Source organism: Myxocyprinus asiaticus, chromosome 2 (assembly GCF_019703515.2).
Source record: "Myxocyprinus asiaticus isolate MX2 ecotype Aquarium Trade chromosome 2, UBuf_Myxa_2, whole genome shotgun sequence".
Lineage (NCBI taxonomy): Eukaryota > Metazoa > Chordata > Actinopteri > Cypriniformes > Catostomidae > Myxocyprinus > Myxocyprinus asiaticus.
Window position 1 is genome coordinate 42,701,569 of NC_059345.1, and position 27,467 is coordinate 42,729,035.

A 27,467-nucleotide genomic window follows, 5' to 3' on the forward strand; every position below is an offset into this window, starting at 1 on the left:
ACCGTCGTCAAATTACGCGCCGCTCTCTGTGCGCCCGCCGTTAGAATTGACGAACCGTGAGAATATAGTCTGAACTTTGTGGAACAGGCCTGAAACGTGAAGCAACGTGCGCAGAAAAAAGTCCGCCAAACCTCTGCTCAAGGCATGAGAGTAAATAGAAACCAGTATTGATTAACCCCTGTGCGACCTTCGGGACATTTTTGTCTTTTTCATTTGTGTTTTGTCTGTCATTTATGCCAACGGCATAAATGTTGCCAAAGGTGTGTATTTTGGGGGAATTTTGATATTTCAACCTCAGTTCTTATAATACATCTGTAATACACTGTGTACACAAAATAGTTACACTCAGGACCTTAAGGATAAAAATGTCCCCATTGAAACCCATTGAAACTGCAATATTGGATCCCAGTGCCATTAAAGCATAAAATCATGAATTCTATGATATTATGCTTTCATTTCGGAGCCCTGGCTTCAAAATTTAAATTTGTAATATTTTCCACCAGATGGCGCCATTTTTCTCATGTTTAGCCTATGGAGCATATACATGCTTTTTTCCTATTTTCTGTTTGCTGTATTATAGAGCACTGCAGGCCAGTTGAATAAATGATGCAGCTAAAATTGTGCTGGTATGGATGTCAGAGTGTGCATGTGTGTACTGAGAAATTTGTATGTGTGTGTGTGTGTAAAAAAACAACAGTGGCATTATGTAAACGAACTGGCATTTAAAGGGTTCAAATCCTGAAAATGAATGAATATTTGGTAGTTGTGATCAGGACTGATGTTGGTTAAAAAAAATACCTCATTGAAAGTGGAAAATAATATTAATATATAATATTATTCTGGCAGTTTTTTGACGTGGACATTTTTGTCCTCGAAGGACCTCAATAAAATATTTTTTATCGACGCACATGGGTTAAACAGATTTATCATAACCCAGCTTACACATCTAAGAAGATTTACCTTAAAAAAAAAATAGCTGATGTAGATAAATGCATGGTTTACCTTTCCAGAGGAATGTATGGTTTATCTTTGTGGAAAATTGTATTAATTTAATTGTGGGAAAAAATGTCAGCTCACAGCTTTTTATTTCATTTAGACCCTCACAAATATCCTCACTGCAGGGGTCATATACAGTAGTTTGATTATTGCAAGTCTTTTCGACATTTAAAGAGATAGTTCACCCCAAAATGAAAATTCTCTCATCATTTACTCACCCTCACGACTATGACTTTCTTCTGCGGAACACAAACTAATATGTTTTGGAAAAATACCTCAGCTCTGTAGGTCCATATAATGCAAGTCAATGGGGTCCAAAATTTTGAAGCTCCAAAAAGCACATAAAGGTAATCCATATGTCTCCAGTGGATTAATCCATGTCTTCTGAAGCGATCCGATCGGTTTTGGGTGAGAACAGACCAAAATGTAACTTCTTTTTCCTCTATAAAAATTAACATCAGCGGTCTCCTTGGCAATCATGATTTCAAGCTTGATTTCACTTGCATTGTATGGACCTACATTTTCATTTTTGGGTGAACTACTCCTTTAATCAGGTGCAGGATATGAATGATAGATATCAACAATTCAGTTTTCACTGGTTAAAATGTTAATTCCTGGTACCAGGAATGGAATTACTAGTGAGTGCAAATCTTTGATATCAGTAATTTCATTTGCACTAGTAAAAAACATTCATTATTAATATCAAAAACAACTTAATTACTCATTACTTAAAATACCCATTCTTGGTATCAATAAAACTAGTACCAAACATAATTCTCAATATGCAGTAGTATTTAACAATGATCTGTCATTTACTCCTAATCAAAACACAATTACATATATCTATAATTAATTTCTTACTAGTTGAAATTCCAAATAAATATATCAGCAAGGCACTTCTTGTAAAAACTGATAATTTTATATATCAATAATTACATTGTTACTAGTGCAAATGCCCAGTCCTCATATCAAAAGTTGAATTGTGACCAGTAAAAATACTTGTAAATGTTTTTCAACATGTCAGATTTGGTATTTCAGATATCAATAAATTGTAATAAAAGTAATTAAAAATATCTTAAAAGGCTTTCTTACTAGTTACTGAAATTAAAATGGCCACTAATGAAAATCAAATTACAGGTATCAAAATTGAGAATTTTTTACTGTATGCAATTCAATTGTTGATATCAGGAGTGGACATTTGCACTAGTAACATTTTAATTACAGTATCAATAATTTGAATTTTTACTAGTAGTGCTGTAGTACATTACTGATATGTGAAATTGGAATTTCAATTAGTAAGAAATTAATAAAAGACATTCAACTAGTTTACAGATATATATAAAAAAAATGGCTTTTACTAGTTGAAATTCCATTTTCTGCAATGACATAATTTTTTATATTAAGAATAAAAGCTTTTACTAGTACAAATGAAATTACTGATATAACATTTTTTCACTTCCACTAGTGAAAACTATATTGATATACAGTTGCAATCTAAATTATTCAACCCCCATAAGACAGTAAGGATTTATAAAGGTAAGCTTTTCTGATGACCCAGAATTTAACTTTACATCTATATCAGTTGAGTGACACATTCAAAGTCATAGTGTGAATATATAATCTAATATTTGTAAATAGCAGGATTTTTAAAAATACAGCCATGTCATAATTATTCAACCCCTATTGCATGTAGCTGTTTCTTAAATATGTAAGGCTACACAAGTATTTGTTTTAAAACAAAATTAAGTCATCAATCTGCAATGGCACTTATTTAAGTTTTCAAATTTAAGTTTAGCGTTGTAAGCAAAAATGTATTTCTATGCAAAAAATGCAATTAAATATAAGCTGTCTCAAAAGCTAATAGAGGAGATTATTTCATTACACAAGAAAGGTCATGGCTAAAAGTACATTTCCAAGGCACTTCAATTTCCAATAGACAAAGTTGGCAGCACCATTCATAAATTTGTTAAATATGGTACAACAACAACCTTCTTGGGGTGTGGAAGAAAGCAAAAATTCACCAAGGGAAATGTTGACTTGAATATTCAAGAAGTAATTAGGAAAGACCTGTGGAGTCCTGGAAGAAGGTTTTAAAGACGTATGACACTAAACTGAAAATGAGTTTTAGACCCATGGGTCAGCAGTACGTCTGGAGTAAGATGACAAGGTGATGACAAGAACGACACCATCCCCACAGTCAAGCATGGAGGTGGGTCAGTCCTGTTATGGGGGTGTTTTGAGGCTGCAGGTAACGGCTATCCTGACTATGTGACTGACACCATGGATTCTTTCAGGTATCAGGCCATTTTGGCATGAAAAATGTGATGCCTTCAGTGTGTAAATTGAAGCTCGGTGATCACTGGACTTTCCAGCAAGACAATAACACCAAGGATACATCCAAGTTGTCCAAAATCTGGTTCAGGGATAGGTCGTGGAATGTCCTTAAATGGCCCTTTCAGTCCATCATTAAAATCCCATTGCAAACCTTTGTTGGGATTTCAAGGAAGCAGTGGCAGCACAGAAACCAAAGAATGTCAATGAGCTGGAAGCTTTTGCTCGTGAGAAATGTGTAAAAATTGTAATAGAGAGGTGTCCAAAACCTGAGAACACTTACCTGAAACATTTATTTGCTGTTATTAAGGATAAAGGATGCTCCACAAATGACTGACTTTGGGGATTGAATATTTTTGACATGACATTTGTGGAGAGAATTAGTTATTTTTTATTTAAAAATTTGGGTAAACTGAACTCTTTGACTGTTTACTGAGGTTTTAGTTGATGTGTTTTAATTCACATCACCAGAATGTACTGCTGGGCAGGGGGGTTGAATAATTTTGATTGCAACTTTATATTATTTATATCCTGCACATAATAATAATATAATAATGATTATTATTATATTATTTATATCCTGCACATGATTAAAAGTCAATTCAGCTTGCCATAGTTGGTTAAGGGCTGTGTTAAGTGTGTCCAGCCGCAGAAGTCCTTCAGTTTCTGGTTTTGTCTAACCAGACATCCACTTAGTGAACAATGGGATTCCAACCAAAAAGTTAAATGCCCACGTTCAAGTTCAACATCAAGTTCACAGACTAAATATATTCATAAATGGTTGTTCTTTGGTAATCCTAATGAACATTTACAACTCATAGCTTCAGGCTCTCACGGTGTAAATATCCATCAGAACTGTAAAGATATAATGAAAAAAAGTTTTTGTACTACCAGGCAAACATGCAGTTTTATTAAATGTGATGATTACAAAGATTTTTCTAAATTTCTTATCAATCCTGCACATCAAAATAATCAGTGGTGGGCTCCTCTTTAGCAGGTTTCATCCAAGTGTTGCTATTGTCGGTCCTGAAACAAATGTGGATAAAAAATAATTTGCTTTTAGCCATGACACTTCACACACCTTCATACTACATTAATCTGGACACAATAGGGAAACATTTCTTTACAGCTGTCAAATTTCTAAAGCTTGTGTTTTTGTCCAATCTGACAAAGCAGTAAGCATTATTTACTATGAATGCCAAGAAAATGTGGATAAACTAGAGGACTTATCATGAAATGTAATTACAGTATCTTGTGTGAATAAATAATCATACTGATGTTTTGAGACAAGACCTTGAAGGAATAGTTCACCCAAAAATAAACATTCATTTCACCCTCATGCCATCCCAGATGTGTATGACATTCTTCTGCTGAATAAAAACAGATTTTTAGAAAAATATTTCAGCTCTGTAGGTCCATACAATGCAAGTGAATGGTGACCAAAACATTGAAGCTCCAAAAGCACATAAAGGCAGCATAAAAGTAATTTTCCATATCTTCAGAAGTGATATGATAGGTGAGGGTGAGAAACAGATCAATATTTATGCCCTTTTTTACTATTAATCTCCACTTTCACATTCTTCTTTTGTTTTTGGCAATTCGCATTCTTCGTGCATATCGCCACCTACTGGACGGGGAGAATTTATAGTAAAAAAGGACATAAATATTGATCTGTTTCTCACCCACACCTAACATATCACTTCAGAAGATATGGATTTAACCAATGGAGTCTTATGTATTACTTTTTTGCTGTCTTTATGTGCTTTTTGGAGCTTCAAAGTTTTGGTCACTTGCATTGTATGGACCTACAGAGATTAAATATTCTTCTAAAATCTTTGTTTGTGTTCAGCAGAAGAAAGTCATACACATCTGGGATGGCACTGTGGGGGTGGGGGGGGGTTGGTAAATGACAAGCAATTTTTAATTTTTGTGTGAACTATTCCTTTAAGGAGTAATCGGCAAAGCTGTGAGATGTGTGAACATACTTGCTGTGCTGTTTGATGTGGGCAATGGGAGGAGGGGCTCTGGCAACAGTTTCCCTTTCAATCAGAGCAGTCAGACTAATGTTAGGACACACAGATTTTCCCCTGAAAAGACAACATCTAAAATGTTCAAGAATACCCAATTTTATTGACATAAGGCACGTTTAACAGAGATACTTAAGTATATGTGTTTTTTATGACAATATTAATTAGTTTGTGCAGAAGGTGTCTTTTCTTTGCTGACCTAGAGGCAGTGACCACTACGTTACGCTTGGGCTCACTATCATAGCTAACGCTTTCCACACCGTATGCCTCGGCTAACTCGTGAATAATTCTCCGGTGTTCACGCTTCATAGGTGGGAAACAGTGACTCCTTTTTGGCTGTTTGCCCTGAGAAAAAACACAAACGCACACCTCTGAAAAAATAATGCTTCATACAGAAATGCTTGGGTAGTCGATTAAAAAAAAAAAAAAAAAAACTTTTTTTGAAGTCCATTTATTCACATCTTACCTTGTTGGCCAGCTCAACTAAATTCTTGACTTCCTCCTCAATTTCACTGACAAACTTGAAATCTTTCCTGCATTTCAAAAATAAAAATGTTTGTTGTTTAGGTATTTTCAGAGATACCTCATCAACAGCAGAACAAGAGAGTTTCCTTTGTCTGAAAGCTCATCAACATAAAGAGAACTCTCCCTCTCTTAGAGGCACCTCAGGAATGCTGCCACATTCTATGCTTGCATTTGGCACTGTTGTACTAGACTAAACATTTTACTTATTATTTAGTAGTATATTCTGCTCCTCCGTTTTTCTTTTAACTGTCAAAGCAAATATCAGCAAGAACCCAAACTTAACTGCTAATACTTAAGTGCCCAGTTACTGGCATTGTTAAGCCATGAGACAAGAATAACCATATGTTTCTTATAAAAGCACAATACCATTGTTTGGAGTGGGGATGCTTTTGAAAACAGACTTGCATACATTATGCAGTACCTACCGGACCTATTACGTTTAGTGAATCAGACAATAAGGCTGCTTTATTCAGTTGATTACCAACAATAAAAATACAGCAGAAGTATTCAAGTAAAACTTTACTCAAGTGAATGGTGACCAAAACTTTGAAGCTCCAAAAAGCACATAAAGTTAGCATAAAATTAATCCATAAGACTCCAGTGGTTTAACAATGTCTTCTGAAGTGACAGACCAAAATATAACAAAATGTTTACTATACATCTTGACATCTGCATTCTTTGGCAATCATGATTTCAATCTCGATTACACTTCCTAGCACTATCTAGTGCTCTGTGCATGCCTCAAGCGCTAGTAAGTGTAACTGAGCTTGAAATCATGATCGTGCCTAGAGTCTGCAATGGCAAGACTTATAGTGAAAAAGGAGTTACATTTTGGTCTGTTCTCACCCAAAACCGATTGGATCGCTTTAGAAGACATGGATTAAACCACTCGAGTCTTATGGATTACTTTTACAGAGTGACTATTTGCGCTAGATGTAAATAACACCTGCCACACAGCATGGCTATTTGCACTCCAACAGTCAAGTAGAAACACAAATCGAAGACAAACTGCAGCCCCAGTTTCGCTGCAATGGCATGGGGTGTAACGACGGTGTGGATGTCCTTTTTTTATGCAGAAAATCCGGGTATGATTCCGCCTTTTGTCCCACTTTTTCCCCATTCTGTTTCCACTCATAATATTTCCTTTAATACTACTAATTATAATAAAAATGTATATAAAGGTTGATTTCCTTGCAGTGGTCAAGGGGAAGGTCGGGGAGTTAGAGAAAGGTCTGATCCGGGTAAAATTTACATTTACATTTATGCATTTGGCAGACGCTTTTCTCCAAAGCGACTTACAGTGCACTTATTACAGGGACAATCCCCCTGGAGCAACCTGGAGTTAAGTGCCTTGCTCAAGGACACAATGGTGATTGCTGTGGGGATCGCACTGGCAGCCTTCTGATTACCAGTTATGTGCTTTAGTCCACTACGCCACCACCACTAAAATTAATCATGGTTTTCCTATAGTAATATTATAATAACCATGTTTTTTAGTGGAAGCCATAGTTTTAATGCAATTAACCATGGTGTAATAAGTAGTGTTATATGGTGGTAATATTTTTGTAAGGTAAGGTTAAGTTTAGGGGTAGAGGTTGATGTAGGGTGTCTGTGGGACTAAATAAACACAATAAACACCCTGCAGTGATGCCCCTATATTGTATGATGGTATTTAATTAGGGGTGTAAATAGTATCTGCCACTATTTGCAATTTGTGCAAAGTTGCTTTTGGTTGCTACTAACACTTTATGCAAATAGCTTGTGCCACTTTTATGCTGCCTTTTTGTGATTTTTGGAGCGTCAAAGTTTTAGTAACCATTCACTTGCATTGTATGGACCTACAAAGCTGAGATATTCTTCTAAAAATCTTTGTGTTCTGCAGAAGAAAAAGCCATACACATCTGGGATGTCATAAGGGTGAGTAAATGATGAGAGAATTTTCATTTTTGGACTAACTATTCCTTTAAATTGTTGGTCCTGTTATCCGGAGATCTTCCAAAGAATTTGAGATTAAAATGTCTCACACTCCATGCGAATAGCTTTATGTAGAGTTGTTGCATTCGTGTACTAGTATATTAGAAACTAACACACTGGTAGAAAATCTGAAATATGTGTATAAAACCTTGCATCCTCCTTGAGAGTGTCACTATATTTGGAGGATGTGGATTTGTTGAAGGGATCCACTGATTGGTCAATCTGCAGGGCCTCAGCCAGCCGTCTAAGGGCAAAACAGAACACGTGAGGAAAGACCAGAGCACCTATACACTGACCCATCCAGTTCTACACACAGGCAGGAAGCCTGTGCCATCTTTATTTTCACCTGTTCCTCTCCAGTGTAGCACACTCTTGATCACACTCCAATCTGAAAGAGAGTAGTATATGAAAATGTTAATGCACAAATGATGTGTGTTACCTGCAACCAAGATCACTATACCTGTTAAAATGCCACAGAAGTCAAATAAACAGTAGAAAAAGGTAAATCTGTGCAATGTACCTGGCCTTTTTCTGTTCCTTGTTTGTGAGCTGCCCAATGTCAACTGACTCTCCCAACTGCATATCTGACAGCTTACTGGCCATGGAAATAGCTGCATATCTGCAGAACATAGAAATGCAAATTGTGTTTGACCTCAGATAAACGAGAATTTTCGACATCAAACCAATGAGTTAATGAACCATCAACTACAGTTCAGTAGTTCAAAACACTTATTTGGTGTTTCTGCCAATTTATCAACATAAAGTAACTCAACCTCTTTGATTATGCCTTTACAGGCTTTGATAGCTCTAACCTTTGGTAGGAACTGGCTGCCTCAGCACAAGGCACTGTCTCCTTCTTACGGCCACAGTCACACTGCAGTGCCACCTAGAGATTGAAAGAGAGAAATAAATGTGTGTAATGTAAGACTCACCATTCTGTAAATTGTTTGTTGAGAATTCTGATGATGAACATTGTGATTCCTTTTTTTGTAAAGAACCAATGTGTGCAGAAAAAAAAGTGTTGAAAAAGGTTAACGGATACATTCAAGGAGCCTTTCACGCTTGTATAATCAGAAATGTCACTCTTTTGATCTGAACAATCTACAAATGGCTTCCTTATAGTCGTCTTTGCATGCTGAACTGGGATATGCAAATGTATTTTAACATGGAAAAAAACAACAAATCATCTGAAAATTATATAAAACTATATTAAACTCCTTGGGAAAATGATGGAACCCCCTTTAGTGTACTTTGCCATTAAGTGCCATTAAGCCATTTAGTGTAAACTATTGCTCTACATAACCTATAATGTAACGGCTGCCTTCAAAAAACATGTCACTGCTTTATATTTCCATTTACACTTGTTATGAATAGCCAGTCATACAATATCTGATCATACATCAGATCAGAATATATCTGGGATAAGTACCTTGGCACTGCAAATAGTAGGTGGACAGGGGGTGCCTGTGTGGCAGGTAGCTCCACAGGGGTGCCCACAGTCAGATTTAGGATAAGCGCATGGCTGCTTACAGTCTCCCTCTGCCTGGCATTCCTCACGATGACATATCCTCTTACAGCGATGAGAACCGCAGGGTAAAAGCTTATCACATAGTAAACCACATGAGATGTCCTGCAGGTGGCATGGGATATTACTCCTTTGCTAAGGAGAAATGTGACAATGGAAAGGAAGGCAGATTAGATTTCCTTATCTCTTTATTTTTTATTTTATTCATTTTAATTATAGAAAAATTCTATTATAATATTAATGTTAATAATAAATAGTTTAAATGGGGATTAATAGTTTATACAATATTGATTTTTATCTTTTATTAAAAAAAAAAATCTTTTTAACACTCTTTACACACTTTAAATAGAAATTTGACAACAGACACATTTCAAAAATCTATTTTTCACTATCTTGTTACCTCATGATTACCCATGCACCACTTCTTGATAAGGTAGGTACAGGGAGGACATCTCTCTTCACTATGGCAGGAATGAAACACTACAGGAAAATCATATCACAAATCAACAGCTGCTCACCTATTTTTGCAGTTCATTACATGATAATTCAGTTAATTCATGTGCTTGTGTTTGAATGTGTCAAACTTTGAAACTGAAAAAAAGTCAGGTGTTGAGACTGAAAACTTTAAAGATTATCTCCTGAGATCTTACAGTTTATTTGTTATAGTTTGTGTAGGTAGGTGACGCAAGTACCTGGGTGATCACATTCATGTCTGCGTGTACACAGGTTTTTACATTCAGGAGGTTTGGTTCCACAAGGGATGGGCGGGTACAGCACAGTCTCCCCACAGTAACACGCCAACTCATCAAAACCTTAGAGAAAACACAGCGCTGGATGTGATGAAAAGAGTATAAACATTAAACATCATTGGAGGCCAAACATGTGAAAGATGGGATTCATGACATCAACACAGCTGATAAAGCTTACTGGTTTGCCAACAAGGCGGGCAGTTGCCACGATGACAAAGCTCTTGACACCGGTGCAGGCTGCAGTTGAGCTTGTAGCCACAAATCATCATGCATTTATGTTCCACATCCTGAAAAAGAGTGAGTACATTTAATAAACCTTTCTTACGACTACTGCACAAAGAGACAAACTTTCACAACAACACAAAAAGGACTCACCACACAGCACAACTCTCCACACTTGTGCCTGCCACAGAAGCGCTTCTTGTTGCAGCGTTTCTCACATGTAAACACCATGTCTTCTTTAAAGAAAATCACACTAGCATTAAAACTGCAACTCTATTACACATACTTCATTTGTTCCATAAATCTGTTATACAAACATCCAAATCCTTACTTTCAGACTGAATTGCTGCACAAGGAACTTCCTATAAAAGACAGAACATAGAATATGTATTAGGTTTGGGGCTTTCAGAACTTTCCTGACCTCTGTGCAGCTGTGCGGTCTTAGTCTAACCTTGCTGTTACTGCCACATCTGCAATGAATACTGGAGGTCAAAGAGCAGGGTCCACAGCTCTCCTCATGGCAGAGCTTTTCACACAGGTGGACTGAATCTACAGCAGATCAGACACAAGTGCAACGGAAATATAAACCTGGTCTCATAGAATTACATTACAATAACTACACTTTAGCAAAATTATTTTACATACCTTGTTAAACGCATCGCTGCAGCTTTCTGGTGAAATAAACACTAGAGGCGCAACAACAACAAACACTTTTTTATTAAAAATAATATTTTATTTCAAATCACGAGTAAAACTGTTCCCCACACAATACTATCTTATGACAACGAAACACTTTTACTATAACGCATGATTTTAAAGACAACAAATTTTACCGCTTACATTACATAACCAACTATGTTAACAGGCTTATTCAAGCGTAATAGAGCACTGGACTTTGAACGTGGAAGACGTGTGAGTCCAGCAAAGCATGCGAGTGGACATGCGATCCGAAAGTGTCGTAGACGTGGTTGCTTCAGCTATTGCATTTTTCATTTCACATTTGCTTTTATGACACTATCGTTCAGGTGTGGGGTTTAGGGTAGAGATGTCTGTTTTGTTTATTTAAAACTAGAAAAACAGATGAGGTTGCCCTATCATCTAAAATTTGCTTTTTATAACACTTTTGGTTAGGTTTCAGTTAAAGATTTAGGTTAGGGAAGTAGGTTTTGTTCATTTTAAAACTCCATAGAGCATTAACCTTAAAACATCCTCTTTTTGAGAGAATATTTAACTTGCTTTTAGCACCCCTCAGTGGACATTTCACCTTGAAACTGCAGTGATACCTATAACAAACCACGTAATTTCATTTAGCAAAAACGTTGCCACAGTCACATAAATTAACTGTTTTTGAACTGCTACTCTTTATACAATGTTTTATGTGCTACTCTTTTTTTCTGCTACTGTAAGACAACTATAGTGATAGGAGAATGTAAAATACTTGTTCCAAACTCGAGACACTCTCTCTTTGGGCATGAAATAAGATCAATTTTGTGGATTTTCTCCCCTTTTCTCCCCAAATTGGAATGCCCAATTCACAATGCGCTCTAGGTCCTCGTGGTGGCGTAGTGACTTGTCTCAATCCGGGTGGCGGAAGACGAATCTCAGTTGCCTCCACGTCCAAGACAATCCACGCATTTGATCACGTGGCTTGTTGAGCACGTTACCATGGAGACCTAGCGCGTGTTCTCCACGGCATCCACGCACAACTCACCACGTGCCCCACCGAGAGCGAGAACCACATTATAGTGACCACGAGGAGGTTAACCCAACGTGACCCTACTCACCCTAGCAACTGGGCCAATTGGTTGCTTAGGAGACCTGGCTGGAGTCACTCAGCACGCCCTGGATACGAACTAGTGACTCCAGGTGTGGTAGTCAGCATCTTTACTTGCTGAGCTACCCAGGCCCCCAATAAGACTATTTTTAAGTAATGCTTAATATTTTGACAATCTTAAAATATTGTTATTTTTTCTTGACAACCTCAAAATAAAACGTATAAGGCAGGTTGTGCTCAGTCACAACGTTAGCTTACACATCAACCATAACGATTCTAAAGGTGTGACTCCATACTCAACTGGAATGTCATAATTAATACCCAAACTGTAGTTATTTACAATATAAGACACATACGGGCATCCCCACATGGCAGTGGCTTGTTGCAGGTCTTGCCACAGGAGGGGATTGAGTCAGTACAGGTCTTCCTCTCTGGATAGCCAAGATCTAGAAGTTTAGAGAGTGGAGTCTGCCCACACGGGCAGCTGCGCACCAGCCTGGGGCTGCGTGGACATTGCTGGCACTGCCCAGGGTGGCATGACTGCTGACAGCGATGGGACTGGCAGTCTAGCATCCTAGAGTAACACATTTAGAAATGAGAGCTCACAATACACCAAATAAGTATGCAAAATAAATAAAATACAATGCCTTAAGAAAATAACGCAAAGCACAGAGTTGATATAATCAAGGAATTATTAAAAAGGTCCTTAACACAAAAAAGTGATGGGACTATATACAGTCTGAAGAGACTAACTACTGCACAATTGCTTCAATTATTAAAGTCATACATAGAAAAGTACATATAGTTATAAAACTGAGGACCTAAGTGGGGATTTTACATACTTTCCACAGGGCTTGAAACAGGAGAAATATCCTGATCCATCAAAACTCTCACGATCAGTCCCGCAAGCAACCTCCCTGAATACCACACCACAGAAGCATGCTAAAAAGGGTACAACGGCATGAGAACATTGCAGGTGGATGGTAACATGTAAAAGTAGATGATTGAATGAAATAAGAAATACTGAAAAAAAATAAAAAAATAAAACGGGAATAAAAAGAGACTCATGATACAAGGATTACTTACCTTGTTGGACACGTAGTTGGCAGGGTTGGCATTGCCCTGAGTGGCACACCTGGACACAGGAGTGCTCTGAACAGTTGAGCAGAGCCCCACAGACTTCCTCACAGCGCAGAGGTCCTGCCTGACTACAACGCACCTGCTTACTGCAAACACATGGAAAACTGTTGTTTTTTTTGCCTGTGTACATCGGGGAAAATGCTCCCACATAGAAGTAATAAGAGTAAATAGTACCTCATTCTCCCACAAATGCAGGACTTGGAGATAAAAGCAGGACACTGTGGGCAGGGCCCTGGGTGGCACAAGCTACAAAGAGCAAGTGACATTATCATGCAAGAATGTCAACATAAATTCAAAAGAACTGAATTAAGATCATTATAATAAACTGTTCATATAGGTTATAGAAATACATGCAATTGACATCATAGCAACTCAAGCATCTGAAAATTTGCTAATCTTTTAAATGACAGATTACACTACAAATATTATGTAAATATGGGCAAAATCAACTAAATGTTGAAAAGCTGCATTGAATATAGGGCTGCAGATTATGCTGCTGAACTCTTACATATTGCATGGGTGATTGCATTCCCCTCCACTCCTTTTCTTTCCACACATATCTCCACAGCTATGAGGAATCTCAGTCCGCTGATACTCAGGATTGGTCACCTTCCCTGTCCAACAAAATTAAAGTTGAACAAAAAACAGAGTACCAACAGATTTTAATTTTACAGTGAAAGTGTAACACAACTACAACATTATCAATTGAAAAGTTAAAGCCAAATAATCATTTTATGAATTATGCAAGATCCACAGCAGAGACAAAGAATCATGTGATTGATGCACAACAGAGTAATTTTACCACAGAAGCAAGTATAGGCATTTGGGGATTTCAGTGCCACATGCTGGCATGCAGGACATCGCCAGCCTTCACCACCATCTGTAAATGTTGAACAATTTGAATCCATTATTAAACTATGGCTATTTTTGTATAACTAATATACAATGTCTGGGGTGTACCCAGTGCACAGGTTGAATAGGTTTTTATGTGGAATCTAGTATGTTGGCACTATTCTTATTGTACAGTAAAGTCAAAGGTGAGACAGCTGACGTACCATCAGCTTGAGATGCAGGTGAGCGAGCCCATTTCTTGATGCAGTTAAGATGGAACAAGTGGAAACAGCTCTGACAGCTCCAAACTGGGGCCATGAGTCGAATCACTTCACAACAGACCATACACTCATACTTCTCCTCTGTTAGCTGCTCAATTAGACAGCCTACAAATACAATACACAGATATAGACATTGGCAAAAAGCTCATCATTAAGAAAGATACAGAGAAAGATTATAAGAGTCCAACGAAAAATGTGTGCATTTATCTTTATTATTTATCATTAAAATAACACAATTATCAGTGTTATTATTCTTAAAAAAATAAATAAACCTAAAACAAAAATTATTTTCATTCACAGAAATAAAAATAAAAACATAAAACATAATAAATAAAATATTTTAATGATATACTAAATTTAAATGATATCAGTCACTTTGGCAGTCCTAATATACTAAAACTAAAAACACCGAAAAAATAACTAAAACTAACAGAGTCAGAGTGAAAAAACTAAACTGAAATGAAAGGACAAAATGCAAATAACAAATAAAAACAAAATCAAATTCAAAACTACAATAACTCTGACATGTATATACCAGGATGTGCATATTTTGAACAAACCAGTTGAGAGTATATTAGGGCCATCAACAGGGCTGAGAAACGAAATAAAAAATGTTTTCACTGAAATAATTCCAAAATCCTAGTAAAGCTGTGATTCAATTTAATAAATACAGGTGCTGGTCATATAATTAGAATATCATCAAAAAGTTGATTTATTTCACTAATTCCATTCAAAAAGTGAAACTTGTATATTATATTCATTCATTACACACAGACTGATATATTTCAAATGTTTATTTCTTTTAATTTTGATGATTATAACTGACAACTAAGGAAAATCCCAAATTCAGTATCTCAGAAAATTAGAATATTACTTAAGACCAATACAAAGAAAGGATTTTTAGAAATCTTGGCCAACTGAAAAGTATGAACATGAAAAGTATGAGCATGTACAGCACTCAATACTTAGTTGGGGCTCCTTTTGCCTGAATTACTGCAGCAATGCGGCGTGGCATGGAGTCGATCAGTCTGTGGCACTGCTCAGGTGTTATGAGAGCCCAGGTTGCTCTGATAGTGGCCTTCAGCTCTTCTGCATTGTTGGGTCTGGCATATCGCATCTTCCTCTTCACAATACCCCATAGATTTTCTATGGGGTTAAGATCAGGCGAGTTTGCTGGCCAATTAAGAACAGGGATACCATGGTCCTTAAACCAGATACTGGTTGCTTTGGCACTGTGTGCAGGTGCCAAGTCCTGTTGGAAAATGAAATCTGCATCTCCATAAAGTTGGTCAGCAGCAGGAAGCATGAAGTGCTCTAAAACTTCCTGGTATACGGCTGCGTTGACCTTGGACCTCAGAAAACACAGTGGACCAACACCAGCAGATGACATGGCACCTCAAACCATCACTGACTGTGGAAACTTTACACTGGACCTCAAGCAACATGGATTGTGTGCCTCTCCTCTCTTCCTCCAGACTCTGGGACCCTGATTTCCAAAGGAAATGCAAAATTTACTTTCATCAGAGAACATAACTTTGGACCACTCAGCAGCAGTCCAGTCCTTTTTGTCTTTAGCCCAGGCGAGACGCTTCAGACGCTGTCTGTTGTTCAAGAGTGGCTTGACACAAGGAATGCGACAGCTGAAACCCATGTCTTGCATACGTCTGTGCGTAGTGGTTCTTGAAGCACTGACTCCAGCTGCAGTCCACTCTTTGTGAATCTCCCCCACATTTTTGAATGGGTTTTGTTTCACAATCCTCTCCAGGGTGCGGTTATCCCTACTGCTTGTACACTTTTTTCTACCACATCTTTTCCTTCCCTTCGCCTCTCTATTAATGTGCTTGGACACAGAGCTCTGTGAACAGCCAGCCTCTTTTGCAATGACCTTTTGTGTCTTGCCCTCCTTGTGCAACGTGTCAATGGTCATCTTTTGGACAACTGTCAAGTCAGCAGTCTTCCCCATGATTGTGTATCGTACAGAACTAGACTGAGAGACCATTTAAAGGCCTTTGCAGGTGTTTTGAGTTAATTAGCTGATTAGAGTGTGGCACCAGGTGTCTTCAATATTTAACCTTTTCACAATATTCAAATTTTCTGAGATACTGAATTTGGGATTTTCCTTAGTTGTCAGTTATAATCATTAAAATTAAAAGAAATAAACATTTGAAATATATCAGTCTGTGTGTACTGAATGAATATAATATACAAGTTTCACTTTTTGAATGGAATTAGTGAAATAAATCAACTTTTTGATGATATTCTAATTATATGACCAGCACCTGTACATAGTCTGAGTGCTCTCAGTCTCTGCCATCTCACACACACAAGAGTGCATGTGATGATCATGTTGAGGTGTTTTCAATGTATGAGCGGCCGGCTCTACACATTCATTTTGAAGTGCGCATCACTTACAGATTATTTATTTATTCAATTAAATCCTTTTTTAGTAGAGACTTTTTTAGTTTAATTATCACACTAGGACATATTACAATTTCAATTTGATTACTTGTACATTCAAACATATATTTTCGTCCAAATATATCATATTCCATGACATTCTGCGTTTTATTGCTAATGCCATTTTTATGACTATTCCGTGTTTTCCACATACTACATGTGGTAACCACGGAATAAACTGACTCCAATTGTTGAATTATTGAAAATTAATTCACATTGAGGTATTAAGGCCGAATCACCACTCTAACAACCCAGTGTGAATTCTTTTTTTTCTTTTCAATGACTCTCATCATTGACTAAAGTTTATAACTCACAGGGATGCAAACTCATGATGGGCGAAAATGTGAGGCAATCACTGATCCACGATTCACGAACATGTTTTCCAGGTTTTTTTTTTTTTTTTTTAAAGAATAAGCTAGCTGCAAAAAAAAGGGTACTTTTTTGTGGCTTGCTTCTGTTTCACAAATTTGTTCACTTTCATTAATTGACAAGTTTAGTGACTACTTCTGGAGATGCCACTAGGTGGTGACAAATGAGTGTCTTATGCGCAGGTTTGGGGAATAACGGAATACATGTAACGGGATTACGTATTTAAAATACAAAATATAAGTAACTGTATTCCACTACAGTTGCAATTTAAATCATTGGTAATTAGAATATAGTTACATTCAAAAGTATTTTGATTACTGAAGAGATTACTTTGCATTTTATTGTCATTTGTTTCATTTAATATTTAGTCCTTTCAGATGGAAAACATTTATACATATAAATGATGCGATCCAAAGTGCATTTAAACAGCGGTGAAACACTTTCTTATAACACTGTGTAACACACTTTATTTTTTTTTTCTTTCTAGGTAGTAAGTGTTATTTCCTAATTGCTTATGCCTCAAAAGTATAGAAAATGGCTATTATTCCCCACAAACTTTGCTTTTGTGACCAGGACAGTGATATTTTGAAATTTACCTATTTCCAATGAGAAAACGGGCAAATTTGTGTTTTTTCGTTCACATAAACTCAGAAAAAACAACATGAATCCAAATTAACATGTATATATACTAAAGTATTATTCAAAGCCGTGCTGCTCCATAATTGTAACAAGTACCCGTCTCTTCCCCTGGCTCACTCAGTGCACCTCAGAGAGGATTGCAACAGCATCAAGACCTTGCTGGATGCCTTGAAGTATGATGAGTACGGCTGGGAGGTCATAGAAGACTTCAAAATGGTGGCATTTCTGATGGGTCTCCAAGGCGGTTTTACCAAGTTTCCCTGCTATCTTTGCCTTTGGAACAGCAGAGACACCAAAGCACACTACCAAAAGCGGGACTGGCCATAGCAGACCAAGTTCTCTGTGGGGAGGAACAACGTCAAGTGGGAGCCACTGGTGAACCTGCGCTGATGCCACCACTGCACATCAAATTGGGCCTTATGAAACAATTTGTCAGAGCTCTAGATAAGGAGTCGGCAGTCTTCAAGTACCTTCAAGACACTTCCCTAAGCTGTCTAAGGCAAAGGTCAAAGCCTGTGTCTTCGTCGGACCACAGATAAAAAAGGATTTTGGATTCATATGTTGTTTTTTCTGACTTTATGTGAACAAAAAAGACACAAATTTGCCCGTTTTCTCATTGGAAATAGGTAAATTTCAAAATATTACTGTCCTGGTCACAAAAGCTAAGTTTGTGGGGAATAATAGCCATTTTCTATACTTTTGAGGTATAAGCAATTAAGAAATAACACTTACTACCCAGGAACAAAAATTGCGTTACATAGTGTAATAATAATAATTCCTTACATTTATATAGAGCTTTTCTAGGCACTCAAAGCGCTTTACATAGTATAGGGGGACTCTCCTCAACCACCACCAGTGTGCAGCATCCACCTGGATGATGCAACAGCAGCCATATTGTGCCAGCTATTGGTGGAGAGGAGAGAGTAGAGTTATAGAGCCAATTAATGGATGGGGACTATGAGGAGGCCATGATTGAGAAGGGCCTATGGGGGAAATTTGGCCATTTTTAATGACCACAGACAGTCAGGACCTCAGTTTAACATCTCATCCGAAAGACATTGCCTTTTTACAGTATAGTGTCCCCTTCACTATACTGGGGCATTAGGACCCACACAGAACACAGGGTGAGCACCCTCTGCTGGCCTCCCTAATACCTCTAAGCAACCTTAGTTTTCCCCAGGAGGTCTCCCATCCAGGTACTGGCCAGGTTCAACCCTGCTTAGCTTCAATGGGCAACCAGTCTTGAGCTGCAGGGTGATATGGCTCATAATGCGTTACATTCATACGAGCAGACAGAGAAGTAAGTTTGAAGTACGTTTGGAGCAGAAGAAATAGAAATAAACCTTGCGTAAATTGTCAGCTTTATGCTAAGTTAAAATGCTATTTCTAGCCATTTTACATGCAATACCAGGCACGATTATATTTTTTATCAAGAAAATTAACATTAGATCATAATTTCTTATTTTCTAGTAAGACCTTTGATATTAGGGCAAAAATCATATTCTTGATGATAATTTTTGTATTGTTTTCCTGTAAAAATATCTAAAAATCCTTAAAACAAGATCAGTTTGATTTAGCTTGTTTTAGAAACAACTCTGCATAAGATATTTAGGTTTTTCAGAGAATGTATTTTTAACATGTGTATTTTGTCTTACTGTACTAGAAGAGTTTTTATAGTCAAAACAAGTGAAAAAATCTACCAGTGCTGAAGTAATCCAAAGTATTTAGAATATGTTACTGACCTTGAGTAATCTAATGGAATACGTTACAAATTACATTTTACAGCATGTATTCTGTAATCTGTAGTGGAATACTTTCAAAAGTAACCCTCACAACCCTGCTTATGCGCTATGAGTGAGTCACTGAATCACTTTGAGATGTTCATGACCTAAATCTGCCAAGAGACTTATTTTAATCTGCCAAGAGAATATTTAAGTATTATAAGAACAAAGCAGATCTATAGTTTTCCTTCAGTTTGTGAACTGGCGAGCATGACTTTTCACGCACAAAAGACATCAATAATATAATAATATTAATGAGTATCAATTACGTCTTTACCTTCTCCTTTATTCAAATTTGCATGCCAAATGTACTGACATCAGTAGAATGTTTAAGCATTATAAGAACAAAGATGATGTATGGTATTATTTACCTACAGTATTTAAACTGCTGAGCATGAATATCATCAAAGAGACAACAATAGCCTAATAATAATAATAATTTTGAGTTTCAATAATGTCCTTTCGTCTTTGTAAAGCACATTTCACATGAGTTGAGTCGAAGCGTCTGCGCTCCATTCAATGCCAGTGTCAAGCAACACTTTGACCTTCCACATGACAAGCGCTGCAGAAAGTGTCAAGGTGGGGCGAATTTACGAGCTTACCACGCAAGAAAGTGGGAGGTGTGCACAATAAATATTGAAAACATTTATTTGGAAGATAAAACATTTTTTTATTGCTTTGATTATTCTGAAATGTCAGAATAATAGTAGAAATAATTATTTATTTCAGCTTTTATTTCTTTCATCACATTCCCAGTGGGTAAGAAGTTTACATACACTCAGTTAGTATTTGGTAGCATTGCCTTTAAATTGATTAACTTGGGTCAAATGTTTTGGGTAGCTTCCACAAGCTTCTCACAATAAGTTGCTGGAATTTTGGCCCATTCCTCCAGACAGAACTGATGTAACTGAGTCAGGTTTGTAGGCCTCCTTGCTCGCACACGCTTTTTCAGTTCTGCCCACAAATTTTCTATCAGATTGAGGTCAGGGCTTTGTGATGGCCACTCCAATACCTTGACTTTGTTGTCATTAAGCCATTTTGCCACAAATTTGGAGGCATGCTTGTGGTCACTGTCCATTTGTAAAACCCATTTGCGACCGAGCTTTAACTTCCTGGCTGATGTCTTGCTTCAATGTTGCTTCAATATATCCACATCATTTTCCTTCCTCATGACGCCATCTATTTTGTGAAGTGCACCAGTCCCTCCTGCAGCAAATCACACCCACAACATGATGCTGCCACCCCCATGCGTCACGGTTGGGATGGTGTTCTTCGGCTATCAAGCTTCACCCTTTTTCCTCCAAACATTACGATGGTCATTATGCCCAAAAAGTTCAATTTTGTTTCATCAGACCAGAGCAAATTTCTCCAATATTAAGATCTTTGTCTCCATGTACATTTACAAACTGTAGTCTGGCTTTTTTATGGTGGTTTTGGAGCATTGGCTTATTCCTTGCAGAGCAGCCTTTTAGGTTATGTCGATATAGGACTCGTTTTACTGTGGATATAAACTCAGCAAAAAATAAACATCCTCTCACTTTCAACTGCTTTTATTTTCAGCAAACTTAACATGTGAAAATATTTGTATGAACAAAAAGATTCAACAACTAAGACATAAACTGAACAAGTTTCACAGACATGTGACTAACAGAAATGGAATAATGTGTCCCTGAACAAAGGGGGAGTCAAAATCAAAAGTAACAGTCAGTATCTGGTGTGGCCACCAGCTGCATTAAGTACTGCAGTGCATCTCCTCTTCATGGACTGCACCAGATTTGCCAGTTCTTGCTGTGAGAGATTACCCCACTCTTCCACCAAGGCACTTGCAAGTTCCCGGACATTTCTGGGGGGAATGGCCATGCTGTCGCTGGCCAGGGCAGAACACTGACATTCCTGTCTTGCAGTCCGATGATGCTGTGACACACCGCCCCAGACCATGACGGACCCTCCACCTCTAAATCGATCCCACTCCAGAGTACAGGCCTCGATGTAACGCTCATTCCTACTACGATAAACTCGAGTTCGGCCATCACCCCTGGTGAGACAAAACCGCGACTCGTCAGTGAAGAGCACTTTTTGCCAGTCCTGTCTGGTCCAGCGAAGGTGGGTTTGTGCCCATAGGCGACGTTGTTGCCGGTGATGTCTGGTAAGGACCTGCCTTACAACAGGCCTACAAGCCCTCAGTCCAGCCTCTCTCAGCCTATTGCGGACAGTCTGAGCACTGATGGAGGGATTGTGCGTTCCTGGTGTAACTTGGGCAGTTGTTGTTGCCATCCTGTACCTGTCCCGCAGGTGTGATATTCGGATGTACCGATCCTGTGCAGGTGTTTTTACACGTGGTCTGCCACTGCTGTCCTTCCTGTCTCCCTGTAGCGCTGTCTTAGGCGTCTCACAGTACGGACATTGCAATTTATTGCACTGGCCACATCTGCAGTCCTCATGCCTCCATGCAGCATGCCTAAGGCACGTTCACGCAGATGAGCAGGGACCCTGGGCATCTTTCTTTTGGTGTTTTTCAGAGTCAGTAGAAATGTCTCTTTAGTGTCCTAAGTTTTTTATAACTGTGACCTTAATTGCCTTTCGTCTGTAAGCTGTTAGTGTCTTAACGACCGTTCCACAGGTGCATGTTCATTAATTGTTTATGGTTCATTGAACAAGCATGGAAAACATTGTTTAAACCCTTTTACAATAAAGATCTGTAAAGTTATTTGGATTTTTACAAAATTATCTTTAAAATACAGTGTCCTGAAAAAGGGTTGTTTCTTTTTTTTGCTGATTATAGATACTTGTGAAGATGCTGGAGGAAACCGGTAGACAAGGTCCTTTGCTGTTGTTCTGGAATTGATTTGCACTTTTCGCACCAAATTACGTTCATCTCTAGCAGACTTGTGGAGATCCATCATTTTTATTTCTGAGGTCTTGTCTGATTTCTTTTGATTTTCCCATGATGTCAAGCAAAGAGGCACTGAGTTTGAAGGTAGGCCTTCAAATACATATACTGGTACACCTCCAATTCAGTACACCTCCTATCAGAAGCTAATAGTCTAAAGGCTTGACATCATTTTATGGAATTTTCCAAGCTGCTTAAAGGCACAGTTAACTTAGTGTATGTAAACTTCTGACCCACTGGAATTGTTATATAGTCAATTAAAAGTGAAACAGTCTGTCTGTAAACAATTGTTGGAAAAATTACTTGTGTCATGCACAAAGTAGATGACCTAAATGACTTGCCAAAACTAAAGTTTGCTAATATTAAATCTGTGGAGTGGTTAAAAAAAATTAGTTTTAATGTCTTCAACCTAAGTGTATGTAAACCTCTGACTTCAACTGTAAAAAGAGGACTCCTTTATGTTTAGGTCTTAGAATTGGTAAATGTAATTACTGCAGTTCAATAACTGGGGTCCCTGGATACTCAGAAACGATAAGGTAATCATTAATTAAAATAAATTATGAGACATTCAATCTCTCTTCATAAATTTGGACAGTTTTAAAATATTTCTTGTAGCTTTGTACTCTCAAAGAATGTGAAAAACATTTTGGTGTGAAGTTAGAGCCGAGGTTGCGATGATGTATCACTTTATAGACGTCAATGTATTCGGCAGCGCAGATGCAAGTCATGTGGAAGCCCCTCAGCATGTATAAACATCAGCCACTTATACACATTAATAGCTCTTCCCCCCTTTTCTCCCTGTGATGAACAAGGTAGACTCACATGCTGATGCTGTAGTAAACGAGCAGCATGCCCCTCTCATTCAGTCATTCGGTTCATGTACCAGGACATTCTGTTCGTTTATAAATGAGAAGTTTCACCAGTGCCGTTTCTCACTGTGCACCCGCCAAGCACGTGATTGGCTGTAGCTGTAACCAATCAAGCGATCTGCCTCGGTTGGACCACGACTGCAAAGCACACGATTGGCCGCTGCTGTAATGAATAACGAGGGTGTAAGTGCCCTCAACCGTTGATGTTGTTTCACAATGCGCAGCCAGAGATGAACTGTTTAATATATTCAGATGCAATGTGTTGGATGCGTGTTGTGTAAACCCTGCAATTTTGTTTTATAATGTTCTTCCGATTGAGTTTGCTGAATCTGAGGGGCTGCATGATGGTAGCCAATCATAACAGTGGGCATTTACGCTTAAGTTTTCAGACAAAGGGCCAAAAACAGGGTGAAAAATTATCATATATTACTAAATTGTGACTGTTTTAGTGAAGAAAAAAAAACTTTCATAACATTATCATTGGACCTCAAGGAAGATAATATAGCACTTCATGACCCCTTTAAAACACATTTTGAGATACCCATGATCTGTTTTAATGGTTGCATTGTGTCTGTTTTAGCTAAAGAAACATGGGCTTCTTATGAGTGGGAAGGATGAGACATGTCCCTACCACTTTTTGCACTGGCAAATTTTGACCCTACTTTTTGAAATAGCTTTCATCAGGTAAGTGCAAAAGAAACAATTCCGGTTCTTGAGCAGAAGTTTCCTTTTCATTTGTGTGTGTTATAAGTGGCAATTTGGTGCTGGAATGTGTTACTTTGAATGTTATAATTAGTGCTAGGTTGCACCTGTTAATAGTGGCTTTGAATGACACAGACACACTGCTGTTCCACAGCACGTGCTCTTGTCCAGTTAAAACGCAAAGCAAAATGCAAACAAATGTGTCCCGATTCCACTGACGTACAGATGTAATCTTGGCTTATTAAAACAAAAAGTTATACCTGTACGGATTAGAACCAGGAACTCCTTGTACAAAAGGCGAAAACGTTGTCACAAGACCAGTCACTGTATATAACCAGTTGTTGATCCATGTATTTATCCACAAACTAACAAAATCCCAGGATCAACAGTTGTGATCAAATTTTCAAATTAATTATGAATAATATTTATTGGTGCACTTGAATTTGGTCATCAATAATGATTATTAATCAAAACAGTAAAAGATTGAGCTCAAACTAATAAATATTCTTGAGTTTCGTGAAGTCACAACAAGCAACGTTGTGAACACAGATATAAGTAAAACTCATGTTCTCCAGCATATTACCTGTCTGTGATTCTTTGCTCTTGGGAGGCTCCATGCATTTCACCGGTCCTGTTCTTCGACCGAGACCGCCATCTCTCCTCAGCCCTGGATTCTGCAGTAATGGTCGTTTCCCTTTCCCACCTCTTCCACTCCAGTTTGACTTGTCCTCTCTTCCAAGCTCACCTTCTACACTTCTCGTCTCCTCTTTATTCTGAGTGGGCTCTCTTTCCCTCCAGTTACCCTGAATCCCATGGGTGGGCACAGGTCCTTTTCCACGGATATTGGGCTGTATGCGCCGGTCTCCACCTCTCCATCCCTTGTGGTTCCTCCAGTCAGGTTCCTGTTCTGGATTGTCACGAGGCCCAACAGGCCTTTTGTCTTCTCCAGCAGCCTGGTTCTCCTCCCGCCTCTCTTTATTGGGCTTCTTCTGTCGGCTGCCTTGATAAGACTTTCTTGTGTCTGTCTCTACAAGTAGTCTTTCCTGCCTCTCCTCATCTGTGGATCTGTTAGAAGTAGGGATGTGGAGTCGCCGACCAAAACCAGTTCCACGGTCCCTTCCTGGGTAGTCGGTATCACTTCCAGGTTTTGTCCATCTTTCACTCTGGGGACGTTGGTCATTATTAAGTCTACCATTACCTTGTCCACCTCTCTGTCTTCCTCCTCTGCCTCCCCTTGCGCCTCCTCTGATGGCAAGTTCTGGAGGGATTAGTGCATTATTCTCAGGGTTTTTAAATGCATTGTCCCCATGATTAGACTGTCTAAATCGCTGATGCTTCCCGGCATGATGAGCCCTCCGGTCCTGGCTGTTGTCCAGCGGCCTGTAACTTCTTCTAGGATGTGACTGGTTTGGTTTAGCTTGTGGAACAAACTCAGCTGACTCAGGATTCAACTTTGATGTGTCTAAAAGTCAGAAAAATTTTTTTCCATAAGAGTTCATTCTGTGCCCTTTGACTTCATTACTGGATGCTTTGAGTTTATTGCAGGTACTGTACATTCATACTGACGTCAGCTTTATTGCAACACACTGTAACGTCATATGGAAAAGACATAACCTGCGTTTCTCTCTGCTGACCAGAAAGGAATATATTTAATCGATTAACAACCAGCCTTTCATGCTACTGACTTGTTGTTACACTAACAAACTTCAACCATGTCTTGAGGGCCGCACGTGACGTGAGGGTGGCTGATTAAATTATGTAATTTAAAGAGTCATAACAGCGTAAAGAAAACCACACTGATATACTATAATATAATAAGTATACTACTGTGGGAAAACAGTTAAATTCAGTGGGCTATAATAACAATCACTTATAAAACATCCGCACTTCACTACAGCTAGCCGCTGTGTTAGCCATAACTAACTGCTTACCTGTAACGGAGGCTTCAGCCATCCAGGCGGACCTCGCGACACTTTAACTGAAGCCTCCTTGAACTAAATATATATGACAATACAGTGAGAGGCCGAGAAAGAGAGAAATAGTTTATGAACTATGACTGAGATGGTGGTTAGTTTTGCTGACACCGCTCGTCCAATGAGAGCGCAGATCTCTGACAGAGAGACACGTGACTGTAGCGTCACAGCCTTGACGTGACGATGAATTATTTACATCTTATTTGTTGTTTAAGGATTTGTTGTTTGGTTTCTATAGCATCAACAAAGCAAAGAAGAATGAGTATTTTATTATTAATGTATTATTGCTACTTTCCAAATTTCATTTAAATTCAGTCATCAAAACCCCTTTTTTTTTTTTAAAGATATTAAGCAATATATCCAAACTATTTCACCTTCAAAGAACTCCAGAGCCCTTAAGATTGTAAACCTGTGCTACCTCTTTACATTATTTAGTTAAACTTTGGTATGTAATACATTATATTTGTATATTTGGTGCTTCTCGCTTATATTTGTATGCACTACGTTTATTAAGTTTGTACATCTGTATTTGTTATTTATGTATGTTTTTCCTTGGCAATAAAAATAAATACATTAATTAATTAATTACAAAAATAATTAGAAATTTTTTTTTTTATTATTATTTTTTACATCTTATTCTTTGGTGTTTATTGGCGGTTGGCAAACCAGTTTATAGGTGCATTACCGCCACCGATTGGACTGGAGTATGGTACAGGATTATGCAGGGGAAAAAAAACTATATTCTTTTAATTAATTCAGTTTCTTTTATAAACTTCATCATATATCTTGCCAGCTGTTTTCCCTAAGAGACCTGATAAAGAACAAAGTCATTATGTTTTGCCTTCCTTGAATTATTTACATCTTAAACCCCCTCAATTTGTATCAATTATTAAATCAGGACTTTTTTTTTTTTTTTCAATTTTTACAAATTAGGAACTATATTATGACAAAACACTTCAATGATTAATGATTAAAAAAATTCCACTATAGAAAAGTTGCTATTTCAGACACCCAGGACAATGTCAATACGTTTATTTTATGGTGTTCTTAATGCAATGCCTGCAGGAGTCACAATAATGGTCAAGGATGTGTGGGAGAAGGAGCTTTGTATTACCATTAGTGATGATGAGTGGGACGAAATTTGGAAATATGCTAAATCCATTTTAGTGTGTAATTGTACCAAAGGTATACAATTAAAAATTATACATAGGATGCACATCTCGCCTAACCACAGACATGTGTTTAATAGCTCCCTCTCGCCTCTATGCCTTAAGTGTAAAACACAAACTGGTACCCTTACTCGTTGTTTTTGGTCATGTCATGAACTGCAAATATATTGGGCTAAGATAGTTTCTGAAATCAGCATTGTTCTAGGGAAGAAGCTTAATTTGAACCCCTTGTTTTTGATTCTG

The 27,467-nt window shown here is 37.9% G+C and overlaps 1 protein-coding gene across 3 annotated transcripts; it reads right to left on the reverse strand.

Annotated features, from left to right (window-relative positions):
• Window positions 1-3,949: 3,949 nt before the first annotated feature.
• Window positions 3,950-26,188, reverse strand: LOC127451640 (transcriptional repressor NF-X1-like). Of its 3 annotated transcripts, none has more exons than XM_051716502.1 (24): window positions 26,014-26,188; window positions 24,666-25,544; window positions 14,319-14,480; window positions 14,066-14,143; window positions 13,772-13,877; window positions 13,438-13,509; window positions 13,210-13,349; window positions 12,966-13,065; window positions 12,480-12,697; window positions 10,801-10,898; window positions 10,681-10,711; window positions 10,503-10,585; window positions 10,306-10,414; window positions 10,071-10,190; window positions 9,779-9,858; window positions 9,283-9,513; window positions 8,666-8,739; window positions 8,374-8,472; window positions 8,200-8,241; window positions 8,010-8,097; window positions 5,821-5,886; window positions 5,554-5,699; window positions 5,313-5,414; window positions 3,950-4,353 (listed from the first exon to the last, which is right to left on the reverse strand). In XM_051716502.1, the coding sequence occupies exons 1-24, from the start codon at window positions 26,033-26,035 to the stop codon at window positions 4,278-4,280; spliced, it is 3,222 nt and encodes a 1,073-aa protein (XP_051572462.1). In that variant the 5' UTR covers window positions 26,036-26,188; the 3' UTR covers window positions 3,950-4,277. The 3 variants fall into 3 exon arrangements, with proteins under 3 accessions (XP_051572462.1, XP_051572453.1, XP_051572445.1); XM_051716493.1 differs by having other exon boundaries at window positions 4,189-4,353; window positions 5,821-5,887; window positions 8,002-8,097; window positions 10,503-10,582; XM_051716485.1 differs by having other exon boundaries at window positions 4,189-4,353; window positions 5,821-5,887; window positions 8,002-8,097.
• Window positions 26,189-27,467: the final 1,279 nt, after the last annotated feature.